At 36.1% G+C, this 25,491-nt stretch overlaps 2 protein-coding genes across 3 annotated transcripts in view; one reads left to right on the top strand and one right to left on the bottom strand.

Moving 5' to 3' along the window:
* LOC123563812 (hepatocyte growth factor-regulated tyrosine kinase substrate-like) overlaps positions 1–8,341 on the bottom strand; it is a 30,076-nt gene extending 21,735 nt beyond the window's left edge. Inside the window, exons 1-4 of the mRNA XM_045356845.2 lie at positions 8,192–8,341; positions 2,067–2,151; positions 1,772–1,847; positions 648–740 (exon numbers count right to left, since the gene is read on the bottom strand). Of these exons, the coding sequence (XP_045212780.2) occupies positions 648–740; positions 1,772–1,847; positions 2,067–2,151; positions 8,192–8,228 (291 nt within the window). The 5' untranslated portion in view covers positions 8,229–8,341. The remainder of the gene's footprint in view (positions 1–647; positions 741–1,771; positions 1,848–2,066; positions 2,152–8,191) is intronic.
* A 4,901-nt stretch (positions 8,342–13,242) lies between these two features.
* Positions 13,243–25,469, top strand: LOC128546135 (uncharacterized). 2 transcript variants are annotated; one of them, XM_053536285.1, is made up of 2 exons: positions 13,243–13,449; positions 24,063–25,469. In XM_053536285.1, the coding sequence occupies exons 1-2, from the start codon at positions 13,272–13,274 to the stop codon at positions 25,115–25,117; spliced, it is 1,233 nt and encodes a 410-aa protein (XP_053392260.1). In that variant the 5' UTR covers positions 13,243–13,271; the 3' UTR covers positions 25,118–25,469. The 2 variants fall into 2 exon arrangements, with proteins under 2 accessions (XP_053392260.1, XP_053392253.1); XM_053536278.1 differs by lacking the exon at positions 13,243–13,449 and adding an exon at positions 22,491–22,845.
* The last annotated feature ends 22 nt before the right edge of the window (positions 25,470–25,491 follow it).

The raw sequence follows: 25,491 nt of genomic DNA, 5'->3' as shown, positions 1-25,491 counted from the left end.
AGTTAACATGGTTGTTGGTCTCTTTCCATCAAACAGCATGAATCTTTAAGTTTTCCTTACCAGAATCTGTCAATCTGATTATGAGAATAAATTGTGAGAAAAATCTTGGGTTTGCAATACCTTTTGCAAAACATATCAAGGGCTTGGCGCAAAACTATTGTATCTTGTTCTTTATTTATATACACTTACAATAGTTATGCACCAAGCCCTCGATATGCCTGCCTTTAGACATGAGACTAATGGTCAAATGTTAAGATTACTGCTGGGTTGTAACTACAAATATTGCTTGTAAATCAACTAACATTTCATGTTTTCTCCCTTAAACTTTAAAACATGCACTTACAGTCCAACTTTGTTTGTCTGAACTTGAAGCCTCTAAGAAATTTGCTTATAAGATCGAAGTTTAAGGCATCATTGGTTAGTGTATTCTTAGTTGGATCCATGTTTCAGCAATCCAAGACAGGCTAAAATGTATCATATAGTGATTCTGCCATGCCAAATACTTCCTTCTGAATTCTATAACGGACATGTATGAACTAATTTACTTAACATGCACACAGCCTTCATTAACTTAAATATTATGCATCTGTTTGTAACACAAATAAAATCTCTCCAACTTTTTTTATGATGACGAAGAAAACACTTACATTTACAAGATTTTTCAAAAATTCCATAAACTCCTTAGTAGCTACTTCATCATGGACCAGGGATCCACAGTTTTTCATACACGACTCCAACACCTGATAAATAATACACAGTTATAATTATGTATCATGATAATGCCATCACACTTAAGTCAGTATATTGGAATTTGGGTAATACATTTTCCAATTGTATTTCTTGGCTAGCTAGAATCATTGTAATATGTTAAATGCACATTAAAATTATTGCACTCTACTGTATACATTAATAAAGGAATACCAGGGAGTCCTATCAACATGTTGCAAAACAAATTAAACAATTTGCGTCATGCTGAATTTTCTGGTAGCCCCCGGGCTCCAGACATGGGACTTTTGAAACCCTGCTTAACAGTACACAGTGCAGATCATGATCAGCCTACACTTGGTGTGCACTGGCTGCAAAGGCAGAATCACTTGCTGCTAGCAGACTAAAGGTTACTATGAACAACACATCTGATCATAATGAACAAGAATCATCAAGACTCCTTAATAGGTTTTATCCTATTCGCAGCATTCTAGAACGCAACACGGAAATACAAAAAAAAAACATACTGCACTTGCAACACTGAACACAGTTAAATGAGCTGTTTGTTCTATATATGTTGTTTAAATTTCCTTTTTTTTAATATGCACCTAACAACCCAACCTCTAGCATGAATACCAAACTGCAAGATTATATACAATGGTACTGTACTATGTTTCATTGTATCCTGACCTATCAAAATATGATTTCAAAAATAGTTATACTCTACTTCAGTAATGGCAGTACATTTATTCATTTATTTATTTTGTTGGGTTTAACGTCGCACCGACACAATTATAGGTCATATGGCGACTTTCCAGCTGTTATGGTGGAGGAAGACCCCAGGTGCACCACCATGCATTATTATTTCATCACGAGGGGGCACCTGGGTAGAACCATCGATCTTCCATAAGCCAGCTGGATGGCTTCCTCACATGAAGAATTCAACGCCCCAAGTGAGGCTCAAACCCACACAGATGAGGGGGCAACTGATTTGAAGTCAGCGACCTTAACCACTCTACCACGGAGCCCCCCCCCCCCCCCATTGCAGTACAAGTAACATACTAACCTGCAAAGCATACAGCGACACATGTGGATTCTCAGCTCCTATCTTCCTCCTTATACTGTTTACAGCACCTTTTGGTCTAAAAAAGCAACATCAAAACAACTGTGAGGAGAACAACTAATAGAAAGAATAAATATGGAAGACAAGTTCCTGCTTTTTAGTAGAAACTTACGGTACATGAAACTATGGCAAATAAGTAAAATGGACAAAAAGGTAACACAATGCCTAAGAAAACTTACGGTCCAAAGACTTCAAAACATTTTGTTCTTATTTACATACGTAACGGCATTATACTTACTGCACGTCACCCTGTCTGATACAATCTGAGATTTGAAGAATGGAGTCCCAGTCAGGTTCAAGCAACAGCTGGCTTGTAGCTTTTTCTGGAAGAATTACAAGAAGATGTTGAATTTCAAACAAGGATTTTAAAACAATTGTTTTGTATTCTACCTTCAAATCTTTTGCACAACTAAAATTTCAGCTAAAAGTAGTAATTCCTCTCAGCTTCAAGTTATGATTAAAATTCAAATATTATTTCAAACAAGAATGATTGTCAACATTGTATGACATATATATGTATACCACTTTAAAATGCTTGATAGAATTGTTTAATTCATGTTCCTCTCCATTTTTTTCTTCAATATTGCTATGAAGCAAGATGTACTTCAGAAATGTCACTCTAAAATCTTACACTCCTGACAATTTTTGGCCTAAAAATCAAGGTAACTTTTTTATTGTAAAAGATATCACTCTAAAATTTTGACACAATATATTCACCTACAAAACGCATTGTTCAATATGCAAATCTGTTTGTTTGGGTAAGAAATGAACAAAATATGAGCTTTTTAAAAAATTAGCCATTTTTTTTTAAAGTGCCCACATATCAACTGGGATTATTATTTTCTGGATGAAGAAACAGGGCTTTTTCTGTGCTTTTTGGGAATTTTCGACTCGCGAATACTGCCATATTGGGAAATATATGTATCGGTTAAACATCCAAATTAGGAAAGTATTTCCATGAAAATCAGTCTTTTTTTTCTTACGTATATTTATGTGATTTCTACTGCTAATATTCATAAAAGGAAACTGCTTTATATTCAAATTCAAGCTGAAAATTCAATAAAATCTACAATACAATGGTTGCACCACTATAATAAATTTGCAACAAAATAGAAAGTTTGGCGAAAATTAAATGGAAACTACGAAGATTTAATGGCAAATAATGGGAATTTAGGTGAAATTAAGGTCGAATATATACTGTGGCAACCATTTGTTTGATGATTTACCTACTTTTTGTGCATGTTGAGTGATAAATTCACGTTTTACACTTTAGAAAATCTTCGATGTATCAAACGTAACCGGTACTCGACTGATGTCAGATGCGTCTCATGTGTTATTTCGGAAAATGCTAAGGGATCGAAACCACAGGAAGGGTCGAATTGACAAGAAGTAGGCATACTATAAATAATTTTTCAAATTCGCGATTGAGTTTCCTAAGGCCACACCAAATTGATAAGTTGTTCATCGGATTTTTTTCTGAAAAATTTGAGGCGGCGAGCGAAAAAATAATTTAAATATTTTTTTTGGTTTTTGAGAAAATCAGGAGCGAGCGAAGAGCGAAGAAATATATTTGTCTTCATTTGGCTCTCGACTGACTATTTAAAAACCCTTTAAAAATAGAATGTATAGCCCTTTTAATTCAAAAGTAAGTCCCAGGGATTGAGAAAATCTGACCTGCAGACGCACAACAAAGCGAACTCATGAAAAAAGGTAATAACATTGTCATACAGTACACTGTAATCAAATAATGCATGCTTTTGAAAATGCTGTTAGAAAATATGTAATAAAACAACAATGCATAACCTTACTGTACCATACTTATCACATACAGATGTAACTTGATTATTTACTGCTATGAAAATATAGCATTCTTAGCTGACTTTACAAAGTTTTTGATACATCAAATATCTATGCGAGTGTTACTAGATCTATTAAAGCTTCTGATTTGAAACTTAGAACAGTTATTTACTACACCAGGAGAAACAATACTCTTAAGGTAGCAGTTGGTAGTTTCCAGCCACAGATTCGAATTGGCCAGGGTCAAAATCTGTCATTAGAGATAAGACCTTGAAGTGAAGGCAGTTTTGATGTTTGAAATATTTGTTGATGTGAGTTTGTGATTAACAAGTTTAAGAATGGTATGTTGCAGAAATTCTGGCAGATGCGAATGTAAGCTTGATGGCATCATTTTCATATAACTGCTTGAAATGCATATATGCCACTATCAGCATTGAGCGTCTCGTGAACTGTCAAATGTCATATAGGCCTCACACAGTTGAAAATAGTGAAAAAAGTAATCGGTTGACAGGTATTTTTGTCCAGCTCTGCAAGTAATACTTGAAACTGAGTACAGAATGCAAGTGGCCATTTGTTCTATCCATTCCCCTAACATTTTAAGGCCAGTTGGAGATATGGCTAATTTGGGCTGAAATGTCATGTATTTTCGCGGGCTGAAATTATCTTTCAGGTGGCTTGTAGATTTAAAAATGTATGCTTTGTATGAAGTTTACTATGTATTTTATTTCTTCTTCAAGTAAGATGTAAACCGGTATCTTTTTATTTTCAGGTCTGCATCTCGTAAGATATCAGAAGCCGTCTGACTTGGCCACATCGCTCGGAAGTCCGAAGTACTAGAAAAAACCGCCATCTGCTACCTTAAGACATTTGTCAATTTTTGTAAGTACTATTTCATGCTTTCTTTTGTGTTGTTCAAGCTCTCCAGTATGTGTTATTTAAAAATCCGAGCTGAATGGATTCATAACATAGACAGATGTTGTTTGATATGGTAGAAGTTAAGGGGAGGTAACTCTGATTTTACCGGGTAAGTAAATCTTATTTTTGTTTGTAGTGTAGGGTTTTCTTAAAATTTCTAGCGGGAAACACATTTCTTTTGTAGTTTATATCAAATTTAAAGGAAGAAGGACTATTTAAAGGAAATATAGGTGCAACTTTTTGGCATTTTGTAAATACATGGCTGTTTCACAAGGCTCGGAACTGGATTCTGTGGTGATATTTCTTTCGAAGATATTTCTCGAGTGGCAGGTATGATTTTAGTTCTTACAAATTTCTATTGTGGCTTTATCGGTGTCAGGACATGACGACAGAAGAAAAGTGTAGAGAGTGGATACATCTTGGGTGCATTTAAGGTCCTGGAGTGAGGGAACATTTGCAGATATTTGTTTTTAATTAAGAGAAGATACGGTTTCTCGGAGATGTACTGGGAGATTGCTCGAATTCGTTAAAATAGGTAAGTTTGGCAACAACAACAACAACAACAACAACAACAACAAAAACAACAACAACAACAACAAAAGTGCATTGTAAAATATTTATTTAAAGCTATTTTATACTTACTGTATGTAAGGTAATATGAAAAAGTACTTGTAAACAGGGGCGGCTTTTCCTGAGCTTGCGGATTTGAAGTACAGTTAGTCTTGGGTAAGTAAGCTGTGCTGCTTTTAATTCTGTTCCTCAAGTATGCAGGGCTGTGCACAATGCTAATACAGTACATTTATGGCCATCATGTAATAGTAGGTAAGTCTTTTTTTAATGTCAGAAAGATAGATGCAGTAAGAAATATGTGTGTAAAATGGGGCCAAATCCACAATATTGTAGACATTGTTTGGACATGTGCAATTTGCAAGAAGAACAAAGCATTGTTTAAATATTGGTAAGATTTTATTTGTCATAGATCATTTTCTTAGAATCAGGTGCCAGACAGTCCATGGAGATGCATGTCTTGGTCCTTAAGGTAGCAGTTGGTAGTTTCCAGCCACAGATTCGAATTGGCCAGGGTCAAAATCTGTCATTAGAGATAAGACCTTGAAGTGAAGGCAGTTTTGATGTTTGAAATATTTGTTGATGTGAGTTTGTGATTAACAAGTTTAAGAATGGTATGTTGCAGAAATTCTGGCAGATGCGAATGTAAGCTTGATGGCATCATTTTCATATAACTGCTTGAAATGCATATATGCCACTATCAGCATTGAGCGTCTCGTGAACTGTCAAATGTCATATAGGCCTCACACAGTTGAAAATAGTGAAAAAAGTAATCGGTTGACAGGTATTTTTGTCCAGCTCTGCAAGTAATACTTGAAACTGAGTACAGAATGCAAGTGGCCATTTGTCTCTATCCATTCCCCTAACATTTTAAGGCCAGTTGGAGATATGGCTAATTTGGGCTGAAATGTCATGTATTTTCGCGGGCTGAAATTATCTTTCAGGTGGCTTGTAGATTTAAAAATGTATGCTTTGTATGAAGTTTACTATGTATTTTATTTCTTCTTCAAGTAAGATGTAAACCGGTATCTTTTTATTTTCAGGTCTGCATCTCGTAAGATATCAGAAGCCGTCTGACTTGGCCACATCGCTCGGAAGTCCGAAGTACTAGAAAAAACCGCCATCTGCTACCTTAAGTCTGAATCTAGACAGAGTTATGCCCCTTTTTAACATAGAATATTTTTAATTAAGTTTTATATAATGACCAATAGCTCTGTACTTTAATAGCTTCTGACTATTATACCCCTTTTACTGGCAATGCTCTGATTAAAAAAAGTCGAGCATGATGTCTTATGTACAGCTCTTTTTCTAACTTTAAACTTTCACGACATATTAAATTTGTTGAAAACAACTCGTAATGTAAATTCCTTACCCCACCAACTTTCGTATGCAAATGCTGATCATTTGGACAGGAAAAAACAGAAAACAGATAAGTGACATGCGTCAATAAGTATTTACCCTTACCAAAATAATGTAGATTGATGTTATCAAATAAATTAATAAGTTTTTCTTCATCCAGTTTTCAATGAAATAAATCGATTTTGTAGCATGTAATTTGGTAAACATTTGAAGAAAATGGCGTAACTGCATAAAGGGGAAATAACTTTAATGCAACTAAATATAAGTGTTATGATTTATTATAGACGATGTGTGCGTAGTATGTATTTATTTTGATTAAAATCCATTTTAGAACAATCTGGGACTGGAATTATAAGCATTTATACACTTTTACGTCCGTAAAAAGTAGCGCACCAAAAAAATTTGGATTGACTTTTTTCAGTGAGGCGAGCGCAAGCCAAAAACAAAAAAAAAATATTTTTTTTGTGTTTCTGAAAATATACTAGCGGCAAATCCGATGAACAACTTTTTAATTTGGTGAGGCCTAAATGGCACCACCACTGATGCCATCCCAGTATCATCAGGTGTCCCGCAGGGGTCTGTACTTGGTCCCCTGCTCTTCCTAGCTTACATAAATGACCTCCCTCAAAATATCAGTTCCAAAGCCTGTCTGTTTGCAGATGGCACGGCAATATATCTAACATTGTCATCTGCAGACCAGTCACTCTCCAAAATGACCTAAAACTTCTAGAAAAGTGGGAGTTGGAGTGGGATATGGAGTTCAACCCCTCCAAGTGTCAAGTGATCCACGCCACTAGAAGGAAACATCCTATCCCTACCCTGTATTACCTACATAGAGTCCAACTTGAATCGGTCAGTTCCACTAATTTGACTAAATACCTAGGCGTGGATATCTCAAAAAAGTCAAATGACCTATCAAGGGACAATCACATAAATAGGTCAACCAAAAAAGCTAACCAAACCCTAGGGTTCTTACGAAGAAACATTAAGGTCAAATCCCAACCCATTAAGACCATTGCTTACCAGACTCTAGTCCGACCCCAGCTTGAATATGCCTCCGAGGTATGGTCGCCCCACACCCAAACCCAGATAGACCAAATTGAAAGTGTCCAAAGGAGAGCCGCCCATTGGATCAAGACTGACTACGGCCGTACTTCTAGTGTAACAGATATGCTACACTCCCTAAACCTCCGTCAACTGGATTTAAGGCGTATAGATTCTAGGTTACCACTCTTCTATAAGATTCATCATGATCTGGTTGCTATCCTAATCATAGATTACCTTACCCCAATGACCCGATGTGCATGCTATGGCCATTCCCTAGATGTTATATATACAGCCCTAAACAGGTTGCCTAGGAATCCGAACTTTCTACTACTTCAACTTCTAGACTCTGGGTCTAGATGTCTGGTTATCAGACACCTAGTCACTGCCTAAATATATTCAAGGACAATAACTTGTGTTTAGTATATAAAACTGGACAGCTGCTGCAAATTTATAATATTATTGTTTTCCCATTATTTGTGAGAAAAGACACTACTCCATGCATGGTTTTCATATTCAGTTTACATGGTTCTTTGTGAGACAAATGCGTAAACGATCGCGAAGACAATTACTTTTTCGATAATTAGAAATAAATATTTTTTTTCATAGAAAATCGATGGACGGAATTAAGGAATGATCATGGCAATATTTTAGTTTTAACGGCAAGATGGTATAGTTTACCTAGTAGTTTGTCAAATGTTGAACGAGATCCGAACATTTCTTATCAGTCTTCTAATAGGAAGTTGTAAAAATAGATATAATAAAGGTGATTCAGTGTCCCGTGAAATTTTGACAAGAGCCGCTTACAACAATGATTTATTTAATAAAATTATTCTAAACGAATGATAATTATGCCGTTGTCGTCTAGAATGTGCACACCTAAAAGTCGACAGCCGAAGTCCGGATATTGTATATTAGTTACCATATTTACGCCCTTGGTCTAAAAAATGTCATCTTGATAAAATACATAAGAAGCTATACATTGTCAGGTTTGTCACTTTATAAGGTTGCTGTAATGGATCTCTAAACTACCTCCATGCACCCACTTAGATTAGGCAGCAGATGATTATCATGGACTTGGCATGGGTTGGGTATTAATTCTTTGGTCATAATTTCACTGAAATGAATATGTGTCCCGACTTGCGCCAACCTCATCCCGCCTCTTCAAAAGTAGTCCAAATAATAAGACGTTTCAGGACAGTGTGATAACTTTTGACTGTCACTGTCCCGTCACAGGGATGACAATAAAGGGATGACAATATCAGATTATAAAGGTTAGAAAACACCAATTGTTTTCCCATAGACCCTCATTATAACATTATGGCGTGTGCGGCCTTCCATAAATCGAAACATGTATATCCAATCACATTTTTTCAAGAACTATCTTAGTTCCACCAAAATATCGGACGAGAAACATATGAATAGTGATACTTTATTTAATATTTTCGTGTGAATGAGCTAGATGACCCCCTGTTTACATCGTTGTCATGGCGGGAGAAATTCATTTGAGGATACCTTTTTGAATTGTTGGTCTCTGACCTATAGATGAATGTTTCGTTTAATATTTTTCCCATTATAGTTTAGAAACCACCAATTGTTTTCCCATAGACTTACATTGTAACATTATGGCGTGTACGGCCTTCCATACATCGAAACATGTTATCTAATTACAAGTTTTTCAAAATCATCTTTTAGTTTACCAAAATATGGGACGAAAACATACGAATAGTGGTGCTTTATTTAAGTATTTTCGTGTGAATGAGATGACCCCTTTTTTACAATCATTGGCATGGCGGGAGAAATTCGTTTGATAAAACTTTTTTTCAATACACATAAAATGTAGCAAATCTCTGACCTTATACTGTTTTATTGTTAAGCACGATCCAATACCAATTGTTTAACAAAGTTTCACCGATAAATTTCAGTTTTAAGAAAGATATAGACAGTTTACTAAGGTCACCTCATGTCGATTTACAGGCCCAGATTCAGACCCTGTCGTCATTTTATTGCATTTTTTCGCGAAAATTTAAGTTATCGGCATAGGATTTCGTTTAGAAGCTGAAATATGATTAATTTCGTAAGAAATAGAAATAAAGTATATAAATTTTGATCATTCTCTGACATTACAGAGATAAAAATGAGCTTCGTCCAAAAACTCAGATGAAAATGGACACACCTGTCAAACAAAGAGGCCAAAATTAAAAAAAGATTCAAATTTCACACTTATTTTTTGTACGAAAACATCTTTCTACATCATCTGCAACAGATTTGTGACCATTAACATTACCTGTGGCGACTTTCGACAAAGGCTGTGACTAAAAACAGCGATGGTGCGCCCGTGATATATTACAGACTCCGGTATGTACCGGATTAACTAAATTTGAACGAAAAACAACTTAAATGTATATATTTTGTAACCATGGTGATACTAACCATAACCTTTAGTCAGTATATTATGCATATTATACACTAAATGCGTGCGGACATGCAAAAAATTGCGTAATTTTGCCGTGCGCTCCTATTGATAATCATTCCGGGCATGCGCAGAACGGCTGCACCAGCTCTGTAATGAGAAACATCGTTCGTCAAAAGTCACGTTTTAGCTCTTATATAGGTTAGAGAACACCAATTGTTTTCCCATAGGCCTACATTATAACATTATGGCGTGTACGGCCTTCCATATAAATCGAAACATGTATATCCAATCGCATTTTTTTCAAGAACTACCTTAGTTCCACCATAATATCGGACAAAAAGCATATGAATAGTGATCCTTCATTTATTTTCGTGTGAATGAGATGACCCCCTGTTTACATCGTTGTCATGGCGGGAGAAATTCATTTGAGGAAACTTTTTTTTCAATACACATAAATTGTAGCAAATTTTGTCAAAATGTATAATAAAAAACTGTATATGCAGTAAAAATATTTCATTTTGAAGAAAAATAATTACTTCTTCGGTTTGTTTACATGACTGACTAATCAGAACGCACAGACACTACCTTATTCCCAGATATACACTTACCTTATTCCCAGTAAGTTCCCTGTACTTGTTTGAATTGGTGGTCTCTGACCTAAAATAAGTCATCCCGATAAGCCAAATGAGTAAGGCGTCTTCCTAAGCAGCAAGTGTATAGCTACAAAACCTCCTCTTTAAGCTCGTCGCAAAAGGGACGTAAATATCTGCGTCAATTTACGTCATTGATACCACATTCAACCTTAAATCGTAACAATGCAATTTGTGAGCGAAGCATTCTCGTATTTTTGTCGGCGTCTTGCGTCAGATGAGAGATTTTGTCTTACTGTAGTATTGTCCAAGTAGTCTTATTAAGTGACGTAGGGAAACAAACGTGCAATCCTTTTATATACAACTGCGTAAACTTAAAAAATTATCAATATACTCATAGTGTTCTAGCCACGCTTATAAGTCATTCGATTTTGGAGAGATGAAATATGAATATAAAATGACTGAAAATAGAAATCTAGCTGGAAATGGAAAAGTGACTTTTTACACCTCCTCTTTCATATCATGGGTATTTCAAGCAAATCTCTTTTCAAACCCTCATACTGCGTTTATTTGTACAATAGAAATTCAGAATTTTTGGTATTTAAGTACGTGTTATATGTAAATGTCTTTGTACTTGTAATTAAGTCATGTGTACTGCATGTGTTCATCAGATACACAACGATTGTAATGAAACTGGACAAATTCATCATAGGCCTGCACTTTATCTTCATACCAGTGCAAAACAGAAGCAGTATAAAACAAACCAAATGTTTCAGAAATAGCCCGATGATAGAATACTTCGTGATTTTATATACACACACACTGGTCCTTCTTTTATACCAAGATATTCGCGCAAACATATGATATGATATGATATTCATATTTCCATTTCATCTGATTAATTGTGACCGATAAATGAAATTGTAATTTCATATTGTCGAAAACGACATTCCAATTTATTTTTGATATATATAAACAATAAAATTGTCCTGACGTTTGTGTTTGCTGATAAAACTGTGCTTAGTGATAAAAAAATAAATTAAAGGGAATGTTTTAAAGAAAGATTCAGACAGTATTACTGTGCACGTGGTCAGAAAGTCTTTATGTATATGTATAAAGTGCTAGCCTAGTGAAAATCGACCACATATAAACATTTTTGGAACTGACCACTAAATTCAGTAAAAAATAAATATTTTTTTATTACGTCTTAGGACTAATACTGTCCAATGTCCAAAAAACAAATTAGATCTATACGCGGTTTTTTTTCCTTTCTTTCTTTTTTTTTTTTTTTTTTTGAAATTTATTATTTTACATTATTTCCTCTTGTTATCACATGTTAACAAAACATAGGGCTGCGAAATTACTGTTGCTGGCCTCTTCGAATCTTCGAATAAATTGACATTTGGCTGTGTGGGTTCGAGAAAAATGAATAAATAAAATTCTTGGCAAGTGTGAAGTGTCTGCAGTCATTGCGTGACAATAGCTAATTAACAGTATGAATTTAATTTTCAAGCTATAAATATCAAGTCATGAAAGACAAATACAATCAATAACGTGCATACATTTTGCGAAATACACTTCAAATGCAGTCTACCAGAGGTAAATAGAAGTTTTATTGCGACCTTACTTTTCACATTTGTTTAGTTATTTTCAGAGCGTTCGTATATTTCAATACGATCAGATGTTCTTACCAACAGTATGAAACACATACAAAAACATGGATGTAATAATAACTAGAGCAATACCTATACATCTCACGAAACTACTTTACACCGTAACACCACGCCGATGTTTATACAATGTTACGTACGCCACTAGCACCATTGAGAAGAAAATTGTAGATTTCACATTTTCACAAAAAAAAAGACAATAGGCCGGGACAGAATGGGTCAGGATATGTTTCGAGAAATAAACAATGATCTTGAAGTTTACATTTATATATGAAATTCATCTATAACATGTTTTAAGTGTTCGGGTTCCACGCGTATATATACTTCAAAAACGACCATGTATTTCATACGATTACTGTTGTGTTTTGTCTGTTAGGTGAAGTCATAAAATAATTCGCTTTTAAGGCTGTGCCACATAAAAAAACTGGGAAAATGTGATTTATTCACAACCGATTAAGGTACTAAAATAATCAAAATGAGGTGACCGCATGATTTGAATTTTTTTATGTAATATTTACATCCAGTTTCCAATAGATTTTTCTAAATATGTTTCTAAAATTTAAAAGTGCTGCGTTAAAGAATTTGTTAACTTTATATATGCATCAGCATGTTATTTATACCGTTTTGTAGTTGATGTGTGCACAGTGCAAGACATAGTACGTACTGTATTGTTACTGCATAGCATGATTTTATAAATATCTTGATTAATCACGTGCTCTATTCAAAGACACACTCAAATATGTTATCATGGTAATTTTGAAATGAATGAGAACCCTACCCAGTACATCTAATTGAACTATAAGGGATAACTCAAAACAACTTCATTGAAAAAAGTAAAATATCATGGATTTAAGGTTATTCATTACTTGGATGTATTTCTGTGATTCATCGAAACGTCATAGTAATTTATTATGCCTTTGGTTGTCAAAGACACTAGCGACCTTGCAGTGTCTTTTACATATGCCAGTTACGAACGGGAAACCGAAGCTTCTTTTCTTCTGTCAGGGAATAAATCGAGGAAAGTTTTATCAAGTTCGACTCTTTCAAACAAGAGTGTTGATGGAGATACCGCAAATGGAGGGAAGATGCACGCGCCAAGATCACGTGGTGTAATAGTAATAGCGGCTTGCACGTATATGAGCTTCTCGAGTGTTGGAATGGCTTCTGCTCTCGGGGTTGTTTATGTGGAGCTGATATCGGCATTCCAGTGTCTACGATCAGAAGCAGCACTTGTTCAGGGCTTGTACATGGGCATTACATTAGGTACTAGTATTTTATTTATTCACCAAGCAGTTCTGAATGGTCAATCTCTAAGAAGTAAGTTTCCGCTCCAGCATTTGTTTAAAATCAACAACAATAACCATAGCTAAATATCTACACAAAATTCTGGCACTCGAATCTAATATTTTATTGTAATTTAGATAATTCAGAAAATGTTATTTGAAATTTCTAAAGAGACGTAAACATTTCTAATCCAAGATTGCAAAATTCTAGTAAATTGAAAATTTCTTACAATCCATTGTAGGAAATATTCAGACAAGTCAAAATGGGCGAAACTTGCGACAGCAAGACAATAATAAGACACATTAAAGTAAAGCAGACAATTCTATTTTACATCTGAAAAAGGTCACACATGGACAGCAAAATTCGTTTGCGTTTAAGAAAACGCATGTATGTCTGTATGTATGTATGTATGTATGTATGTATGCAGTATGTACATATGATGTATACAGTATGTACATATGCATGTAGGAATGTAGGTTTTTCATGACTTCCGTAAATGATACGTCACACAAAAGTGACGAAGTAAGATAAATATAAACGGCTTCTGTTGAATTTTAGTATTTATTTCTAGGTGGTGGACTTCTCTTCAGGAAGGTCGTAACAAAGTATGACACTGGCGCATGCGTAATGGCAGCTGCTGTTTTTGCTGGTGTTGCAATGGCTTGTGGGAGTATGGCAGGTGACATTGGCACAGTAATTACCCTTGTGGGAGTTGTCACAGGTTTATTTGCAAGCGTTAATTTCCTCACTTCGTCAATAGTTATCAACTGGACATTTGTTAACAACAGTAAATTTGCCCTCGGTATTTTGACATTGGGTTCTTCCATTGGACAGACTGCAATGCCATACATTGTTGATGCTTTAGTCGAAGCATATTCATGGAGTGGATGTTTGCTAATTTTGAGTGCTCTGGCGTATCTAAACAGCATTCCGTGTGGTTTAATTATTCTTTTTTCCAAAAGATATTTTCATACAGGAGGGAAAGCCGACACTAAAGGCGATATCACGTCTGTTGCGAGCTTTTTGACTGACAGTGCTTTCATGGTCTACATGGTGTCATCATTTATATTTGTAACATTTGGTCCGGTGGAATTTTGGTTCGTTGTGGACGTCGCTGTACTTAAGGGCTTTGGGGTTCAGTCAGGCGCAACTTTGCTCTCTATTAATGGAATATTCGGCTTTGCCGGCAGAATAATGACTATCGCATTTTTGAAATTTTATCCAAATACTCGACCGGAAATATACGTGTTACGGGTTTATCCTTTGGGCTGTAGCCCATATTGGCGTTATTGCCTCGCCAGTATACTGGGAAATGTTTTTGTCGATGATACTCCGAGGCTTATCAGCTAGTATAGTTATAGTATTTCTACCGTCTTTGCAACTGGAGCTTCGAGGGCCAGATAGCTTCCCAACGACAGTTGCTGTTACTAATGTGATAATGGGTATAGGGGATATAGTAGGTGGATATCTGGGTGGTTACAGCGTTGATGTAACAGGGTCGTATAATTTGTTATTTTACATAGCTTCCGTTGGTACTGTATACTGCGGAATCAGTATGCTTATTATTTATTTGATCTTCAAAAGGAGAAAACATCATTCCGGCCAGCATCAAAATATACCATGATCAACAGACTCTTTGAATAACGTTTTCATTGACCCGTGTCATGCAATATCCACTCGAGCCGAATGCAGCATTCCAAATAAAGCTAATGTTGTAACATTTGATCTAGGCGAACACAGCACTACAACGTCCCTTATGTTTTACATTGCTTATAGATGTTGAGAACAAAAGTACGCATTTCTGTCCTTCTGTCTGTTATTTAAGTATAATTTTTCACTGAAAATAATTGCAATTGGTTATTTTTCATATGGCAGTTATATAAATTGTATGAAAACGATCCTAATAATATATGACTCATTTCGGAGTACATAACTAAGGAATCAGTGAAAATATTCAGAATTAAAAATGCACATAATTAGGTTTTTTTTCTATTTGTTGCTACATGTTCTTTCAACACATAGAAGCAAGGATGTCCCGTACATTTTACACCTCGTGATGAAAAAAAGGCATTGAAATGTACAGTATAGTGTCTCAGGTACTAGTAAGCATTTTTCTTTCATTTTTACATAGATTAGAGTGGTCATAAGACTGTGTGTATTCATAATTTTAAAATGAAATGGATATTTCAAAGTCTTTTGTGTGCCAAAGGCGAAAGAAAAACTGCATGCTATGTAAATTACAATACGTTTCTTCAAAAGTGAAAATATAACCACCCTGGTGTCGGACACTACTTCATTCGTCGATGAGTTCTGACGTGACAATAGTATACTTTTGCTCATCTGCTAGTGTTCACTGTGAATGCTTCTTACTGAACATTCCACATTTGCTAGTGTTCATGGCACTCTGAATGCTTCTTACTGAACATTGCTCATTTTCCATGGTTCACGGCTCTGTCAGTGCTGTTTATTGAACATTGCTCATTTGCTAGTGTTCATGGCACTCTGACTGCTTCTTACTGATTATTGCTCATTTTCTAGTGTTCACGGCACTGTAAGTGCTGCTTACTGAATATTGCTTATCTTCTAGTGTTCACGGTACTCTGAATGCTTCTTACTGAACATTGCTCATCTTCAAGTGTTCACGACACTCTGAATGCGGCTTACTCAACATTGCTCATCTTCTTGTGTTCACGAAACTGTGAATGCGGCTTACTGAACATTGCTCATTTGCTAGTGTTCCTAGCAATCTGAATGCTGCTTACTCACGGGTACTAAACAGTGCCTGCGGTACTGCCTGTGCCGACGAGGATTGAAGGCACTTCGCTTCCTTAACCGCAGGTACTTTGTTTAATGTTTACAAAACGAGCGAGATCAGTGAGTGATTTTTGTCATTTTTTATCATTTTGTAACTGCATGAAGCATTTTTTCAAAAATCGGGGAAAAGTTTGCGGGGTGTAGAAGTATCTTATCTACATATCCGTGCTAAATTTTTGGCAAAAGATCAAATTCCTAGAAACGTAAAGGACAAGTAAGTTGGGAATGAAAAGTGATTTTTTTTACATCAGTGACTGTTTTTGACTCGATTTCTTTTCGCTGACCCAAACGATGTCGTTCTGCCCTCGTAAATAATTTATAAATGACAGTGATCTGCTAAAAATAAAATGTGTCCAGAAAATTCCGAATTTGAACGTTATGCCAATTTCGGAAAAGTGGCCGCAGGCATTTCGACGATGCCGCAGCCCCTTCGAGGTGCCGCAGGCACTTTTCAAAAAGTAATCGGGACATAAATTTGGCCGAAACTAGACAAATGGAAGACTGCGACAGAGAAAAAAACAGAAGGGCAGAAAGCAGAAACTAAATGCACCCATGATACTGTAGTAAATTGACTTTTAGTTGTAAAATAAAAGGGACCAAACCTTTGTACGCTTTAAATATCAGTCCATTATGGTGGTATAGGCTATATACCAATAAAAAATTTCAGATAAAATTCAGCTACTTCAGAACAATTTTGTTACAGTTTCTAGATTTTTTACTCCGTCGTAGACCCATTTTCCACAAGATTTCCTGTACATTTCCTTCGAGTAAACGAAAAGAAAAAGGGATGTTTAATAGTATGCAGTGAAATGCAATCAACTGAAGTCAGGTACCCCCATATTGCCGCATTTCAGAAAGCGGCCAGCAGAATAAAAACCCTACTTTGTTTTCACGTAACACAACTCGAAAACATGCGAGTATTAGCATGAAAAGTGTCCTATTTTATTTAAAAATTCATTCCACGAGTGAAATAATGCTCTTTGGGTCCCGATTTACGCGCAGTTGCGCGAAAAAATGGAAAAATTAGGGATCTATTTACTAGAGACTTCTTTCGACTACACCACGGAAGCACATTTTTGACCGAATTACTGCATTATAACCTCTGCCATGAGATAGGCAGGTAGCTGTCGCGATACTTTAAGAAATTACCGTGATAAAGCGAAGTTTTCTAATAAGAGTCTGAATAGTCAGAATTTTCCTGTAAATATTATTGCGATGATTCACATTATAATCTCGATACCATTTGTGTAAGAGCCACTGTGGACAGCTTACACTTACTAGCTAGACAGTTATTTCGGTATAAAAATCCGAAACTATATTGATGTTGAAATTTTCTGTAGTTATTTTAATAGCCTAACTTTTCCTGGAAATGTTAAGTATATCTACAAAAATATATATATATATATTGTAAAAATGTTTTCAGAAAATTGGAGAACTTATATAAGTATAGCTCATAAACGATCAAACTGGAGAATTTTTACATGTACGTAAAAACCTATTCGTTTCCTGCAAACAAAACTTTGAAAAAAAGAATAACATATCGGGCAGCATAGGACGGACAGAGAAGGCAATTTTCAAAAAGCATAATGTTTGGGAAATTAACTGACCGGAACAATCGCGTACTAGAGTTTAAGATTACCCGCGGAGATAAACCGATTGCTATACTTTTTTATATTTGTGAATATAAAATTTAATCGTACGAATGCGAGTTATTTGAGATTTGGTTAGTTATGGGTCAAATTTATGAAACTTTTAGAAGTGCCTGCGGCACCTCGAATGGGCTGCGGCATCGTCGAAATGCCTGCGGCACTTTTTCAAAATTGGCATAACGTTCAAATTCGGAATTTTCTGGACACATTTTATGTTTTAGCAGATCACATGTCATTTATAAATATGATTTACGACGGCAGAGACGGCATCGTTTTGGTCAGCGAAAAGAAATGAGTCTAAACAGTCACTGATGTGAAAAAATCAGGTTTCATTCTAAACTTATTTGTCCTTACGTTTCTAGGAATTTGATCTTTTGCCACAAATTTAAGCATGGATATGTAGATAAGATACATTTACACCCCGCTACATTCCCCGATTTTTGAAAAAATGCTTCATGCAGTTACAAAATGATAAAAATGACAAAAATCACTCACCGATCTCGCTCGTTTTGTAAACATTGACGAAGTACCTGCGGTACAGGAAGCGAAGTGCCTTCAATCCTCGTCGGCACAGGCAGTGCCGCAGGCACTGTTTAGTACCCGTGTTACTGAACATTGCTCATTTGTTAGTTTTCACTGCACTTTAAATGCTGCTTACTGAACATTGCCCATCTTCTATTGTTCACGGCACTCTGAATGATTCTTACTGAACATTGCTCATTTGCTAGTGTTCATGGCACTCTGAATGATGCTAATTGAGCGTTGCTCATCTTCTAGTGTTCACAACACTCTGAATGAGGCTGGCTGAATATTGCTCAGCTTCTGTTGTTCACTGTTCACGGCACTCTGAATGCTTATTACTGAACATTGCCCGTTTTCTATTTTTCACGGCACTCTGAATGCTTATTACTAAACATTGCTCATCTGCTAGTGTTCACGGCACTCTGAATGCTTCTTCCTGGAGAGTGCTCATTTGCTAGAGTTGACGGAACTCTGAATGATGCCTATTGAACATTGCTCATCTTCTAGTGTTCACTACACTTTGAATGCAGCTTACTGTAATTGATCATCTTCTAGTGTTCACGACACTGTGAATGATACTTTCTGAACATGTATCATCTCCTATTGTTCACGGTACTATCAATGCCTCTAACTGAACATTGGTCATTTGCTAGTGTTCACGGCACTCTGAAACCTTCTTACTGAACATCGCTCATTTTCTAGTGTTCACGGCACTCTGAATCGGCTTACTGAACATTGATCATTTTCTAGTGTTCACGACAATCTGAATGCTTCTTACTGAATATTGCTTATTTGCTAGTATTCATGGCACTCTGAATGCTGCTTAATGATCTTTGCCCATCTTCTAGTGTTCACGGCACCCTGAATGCGGCTTACTGAACATTGATCATCTTCTAGTGTTCACGTCACAGTGAGTGATACTTACGGAACATTGTTCATCTTCTATTGTTCACGACATGATGTATGCTTTTACCTGAACATTGCTCAATTGCCAGTGTTCACGGCACTCCGAATGCGGCTTTATGACCATTGGTCATTTTCTAGTGTTTACGGCACTCTGAATGTGGCTTACTGAACATTGCTTATCTTCAAGTGTTCACGACACTCTGAATGCGGCTTACTGAACATTGTTCGGCTTCTAGTGTTCATGGCACTCAGAATGCGGCTTACTGAACATTGCACATCTTCTATTGTTCAAGACACTATGAATACTTTTAAGTGAACACTGCTAATTTGCTAGTGTTCACGGCACTCTGAATGCTTCTTACTGAACATTGCTCATTTGCTAGTGCTCACGGCACTCTGGATGCTGCTTACTGACCATTGCTCATCTTCTAGTGTTCACGGCACTCTGAATGCGGCTTACTGAACAGTGATCATCTTCTAGTGTTCACGACACTGTGAGTTTAACATTTTCACACAATGGATAATAGACCGGCACAGAATGGGTCCGGATATTTTTGGTTTTGCTAAGCTAATTTTTATTTAATCTGTGATCATAGACCTTTGACAAAGGTTCCAAATCAGAACAGGTCATAATTACAGTGTAAGAGGTTTTCTAGGTTGTTAAGTCTCAGTCTGAGATGTAGAAGTTTACATTTATGTATGAAATACTTTTTCATGCTTTAAGTGTACGGGTTCCACGCGTACTTCAAACACGCCCATGTATTTATGATTACAGTTGTGTTTTGTCTGTGCGATGACTTCTTAAACCATTTCGTCCTTAGCTGTCAAGGCTGTTCCAGATAAAAATAAAACAGGTCCAGCCTACCAGGAAAATTTGAGCGAGTAACTTATAAGAGGGTCCTGCAAATTTCTTAAGTGCGTCATTTTATCAATTTTTTTTTTGTCATTGGGTTCAGAGTTTTTAAGTTTTATTTCTTTCAAGAAAGCATTTTCTTCAGCCATGGAAATTAAAAAAACGTTGCAGGGACTCAGGTCAGGTGAATAAGGCGGATGGTTTACAACTCACACCCTTTCAGAAGACCAAAAAGACTTAACAACCTCGCACGTGTGCGAGGAGGCGTTGTCGTGTATAAGATGGACTCCTGTCCATCCTTTGCTTGGACGTTTCTTATTGTAAAACCTTTTCATTTTCTTCAGTTCAGAGTTCTTGTAGGATCGTTCAGTGACTGTATGACCAGATGGACAAGGCACTTTCAAGAATCTTCTTCGAACTTATGATTCTCTTGGCAATACATGGGGCATTTTTGATAATTTCACTGCCACTGCTTATTATCAGCCCATCTCTGTGGCTCAAACATGTGCACCTGGGTTTCGCCGCTTGTTAGCAAGTTAGAAAAAAGCCGACTATTACAGCCTTTGAAGGTTTTCAAAAGTTCCCGGGCACATTAAGGCGTTGTTTCTTTTGCTCCTCGGTGAGCAAATGAGGTACCCACGTAGCGAAAACTTTTCTCAGGTCCAAACATTTTTTTCAGAATTGTTTTACAATATGACAAGTAAATTGCTTAGTGTATATGCCTACATGCATTTATTTCAATTTGAAATAACTCTGTCATTTGAAAAGCAACTTGCACGAAATAAACGGATATCATTAGCTATTGGACACATCATTCTTGGAAGTGCAATGAAGCGTTTTAAAAAATACCTGGGATAAAACTACGGAAGTCCATTAATTAGTGACACAACTTTTTGCAGGATCCTCGTATAAATGAATTTTATTTATTAAATCGTATTGTACGACTTATTCACAACCGATAAATGTATTAGAATAAACAAGATGATGTGATCGCATAATTTGATCCTTTTCGGTAGTTTTCACATCCACTTCTAAATGTGTGTAAAATTTAAAAGTGCTACGTTAACTGAATATGAATCAGCGTATTGTAGTTGATGTGTGCACAGTGCAAGACATAGTACATACTGTATTGTTACTGTATAGCATGATTTTATAAATATATCTATTAATCACGTTTTCTATTCAAAGACACGCTCGAATATGGTATCATGGTAATTTTGAAATTAATGAGAACACTATCCAGTACATCTAATTGAATCATAATAAATAACTCAAAACAGCTTCATTTAAAACAAAGTAACATATCATGGATTTAAGGCTATTTATCACTAATTTGGATGTATTTCTGTGATTCATGGAAACGTAATAGGAGTTCATATAGTTCTATAAATAAACGCCGGACTTCAATATTTTACGATTTTGACATTTCACATAGTCCGACGTTTTATCGAAAGTATGAATTTCCCGGTAGAGCTTTCCGCAAAAGTTCTTGCGGAAGGTTTTACAAGTTCACGGTAGAAGTGACTTGAAAGCGATAGCTAAATACCAACAACGGACAAAGAAACTTAATTTACACATCAATTGCACATACTGTCTTACTGAAGATATTGAAGATCAGTCCGCACTTTGACAATGAAATTTACATCCATTCACTTTCACAACACAACACGAACTGTCAAATCTTCTTTATTATAAAGATTAAATTTTGACGAAAAAATATTCTCACGGTCGGATTTGAAAAAAAATGCGGCCCGTTACTAACGTATTGTCTATGTAGTATGCATATGTTTATAATCGATGGGTGTAATCAGCATATATTGGTTGTAATTTTAATAAAAGTTACTTAAATTAGTTGTAAAGTCCTATCAAAGCAGTTTAAAAGGCTAGCCCACATGCGTTCGGCGGTACCCATGCGTTAAATAATGGCCGCAGATTTTTCACAAGTGTCGTAGGCTAAACGTATTTGTTTTCGTCTAAACATGTATAATTGATTCTATATATTTATCCGGAGTTGTATTGTTCATGATATTTCAATAAATTACGCTAGAAGTTTCTGTGAAATGCGTCGGGGAAGTGATTGTTGGTGCAGTTTCAGTTACGGTAAACCAATGTTTCACGTGTTTGAGAGTTTTCCTACATTACACTTCAGTAAAATAAAGTCGTAATCTGTGCTATGCGAATGGCTGACATTCGATTAAACTTGACACAGGGACATGTTGAACGTCCAAATATTAAAAGGCTACCTGTGCAAGTTTAATGTTATTGAACTAGAGTTCATAATGCCTTTAGTTGTTGAAGATAATAGTGACATCGAAGTGTATTTTACATATGCCAGCTACGAACGGGAAACCGAAGCTTCTTTTCGTCTATCAGGGAATAAATCGAGAAAAAATTTGTCAAATTCGACGCTTTCAAACGAGAGTGTTGATGGAGATACCACAAATGGAGGGAAGATGCACGCGCCAAGATCACATGGTGTAATGGTAATGGCGGCTTGTATGTATATGAGCATGTCGAGTTTTGGAATGTCTTCTGCTCTCGGGGTTGTTTATGTGGAGCTGATATCGGCATTCCAGTGTCTACGATCAGAGGCAGCACTTGTTCAGGGCTTGTACATGGGATTTACATTAGGTACTAGTATCTTATTTAATCACCAAGCAGTTCTGAATGGTCAATCTCTAAGGAGTAAATTTCCGCTCCAGCATTTGTTTAAAATCAACAACAATAACCATAGGTATATTTCTACACAAAAATCCGGCACTCGAATCTAATATTTTATTGTAATTTAGATCTTTCAGAAACAGTTGTTTGAAATTTCTTAAAAGAATCCCAAGATTGCAAAATACTAGTAAATTGAAAATTTCGTACAATCCATTGTAGGAAAGATTTAGACAAGTCAAAATTGGCGAATTTTGCGACAACAAAACAATAATAAGACAGAGTAATGTAAAGCAGACAATTCTATAGCAAAATTCATTTGCGTTTAAGAAAACGTATGTATGTATGTATGTATGTATGTATGTAGAGTTTTTCTGACTTTCGTAAATGATACGTCATACAAAAATGTGACGTAGTATACAGACTTACTCTAAGCTCTCTTTCCACAATGGAAACAATTTGTTTATATAGTGAAATTGTTGAGTGAACAACGTTTGTTAATCCTTATCCTGTTCATGTTAATATACCAGTGCAATGGAAAAGTAACCTATCTATGTTAAATGCTATGCATAAGACAGTCATGAATTCAACAGTCCTGAAATTGATTTCTTTGATTTTCTCATATTTCTAGATATTTCCCCATACTTTGACGCATATATATGGGTAGTAGAGATTGTTCTCTTTCCAGCAGTAGCTATTTCAACATATTTTTCCTTGTGAAATTCTGTGGGTTTTGACTTTTCAAAAAATCGTCTGTTTGCTGACAGATTTCACCACAGAAAATGTCACACTTTCCATAGGGCATGAAGTTATTTGATCTTTACATAATTTTCTATTCAGATTGCTAATACTTGTGGCAATTATGCATGCTTGTTCCCTGCCTAGAGGTAAAAAGTGCATAGTTTGCATGAGGTACTAGGTCAATAGCCATCTAAAATTACTATAAAGTCTTAGAAGAGTTGTCTCTATTTTTTCCAAATATTTTCCTCGGGATCATTTTTTCAGCTCAAATAACACTTTTCAGAAAATAATATTTCAATAATGTTTTCAGTCTACGTACTTTGATGCAGTTAGCTACACATACATCTAAAATAGATAGTTCCTACTTAAAGTTTGTATTTTTAGTTACAATGCCTACGTAGTAAGATAAATATAAATGGCTTCTGTTAAAGTTTAGTATTTATTTCTAGGTGGTGGACTTTTCTGCAGAAAGGTCATCACAAAGTATGACACTGGCGCATGCGTAATGGCAGCTTCCATCGCCGCTGCCATTGCAATGGCTTTTGGGAGTATGGCAGGTGACATTAGCACAGTTATTGCCCTTGTAGGAGTTGTCACGGCTTTATTTGCAAGTGTTGATATCCTCACTTCGTCAATAGTTATCAACTGGACATTTGTTAACAACAGTAAATTTGCCCTCGGTATTTTGACATTGGGCTCTGCCATTGGACAGACTGCTATGCCATACATTGTTGATGCTTTAGTCGAAGCATATTCATGGAGTGGATGTTTGCTAATTTTGAGTGCTCTTGCGTATCTAAACAGCATTCCATGTGGATTAATTATTCATTTTTCCAAAAGATATTTTCATACAGGAGGGAAAGCCGACACTAAAGGCGATAGCACGTCTGTTGCGAGCTTTTTCACTGACAGTGCTTTCATGGTCTACATGGTGTCATCATTTATATTTATAACATTTGGTCCGGTTGAACTATGGTTCGTTGTGGACGTCGCTGTTCTTAAAGGCTTTGGGGTTCAGTCGGGCGCAACTTTGCTCTCTCTTAACGGAATATTTGGATTTTCCGGCAGAATTATGTCTGTCATATTTTTGAAATTTTATCCAAATACTCGACCGGAAATACACATGTGTTACGGGTTTATCATTTGGGCTGTTGCCCACCTCGGTGTAATTGCCTCGCCAGTTTACTGGGGAATGTTCTTGTCGATGACACTCCGAGGCTTATCAGCCAGTGTAGTTATAGTATTTATACCATCTTTGCAACTGGAGCTTCGAGGGTCAGAAAACTTTCCAACGACAGTTGCTATATCATATATGATAATGGGTATAGGGGATATAGTAGGTGGATATCTGGGCGGGTACAGCGTTGATGTAACAGGGTCGTATAATCTAATATTCTACATAGCTGCCGTGGGTACTGTATACTGCGGAATCAGTATGCTTATTATTTATGTGATCTTCAAAAGGAGAAAACGTCATTCCGGCCAGTATCAAAATCTACCATGATCAACAGACTCTTCGAATAACGTTTTCATTGACCCGTGTCATGCAATATCCACTCGAGCCGAATGCAGCATTCCAAATAAAGTTAATGTTGTAACATTTGATCTAGGCGAACACAGCACTACAACGTCCCTTATGTTTTACATTGCTTATAGTGGTTGAGAACAAAAGTGCGAATTTCTGTCCTTCTGTCTGTTATTTAAGTATCATTTTTCACTGAAAATAATTGAAATTGGTTATTGTTCATATGGCAGTTATATAAATTGTACGAAAACGATCCTAATAATATATGACCCATTTTGGAGTACATAACTAAGGAATCAGTGAAAATATTCAGAATTAAAAATGCACATAATTATTTGCTTTTTTTTCTCTTT

Source organism: Mercenaria mercenaria, chromosome 2, assembly GCF_021730395.1.
Source record: "Mercenaria mercenaria strain notata chromosome 2, MADL_Memer_1, whole genome shotgun sequence".
In the NCBI taxonomy this organism is placed as follows: Eukaryota; Metazoa; Mollusca; class Bivalvia; order Venerida; family Veneridae; genus Mercenaria; species Mercenaria mercenaria.
The sequence above is the reverse complement of the archived record's forward strand: the minus strand, read 5'-3'. Positions and strand labels throughout refer to the sequence as shown.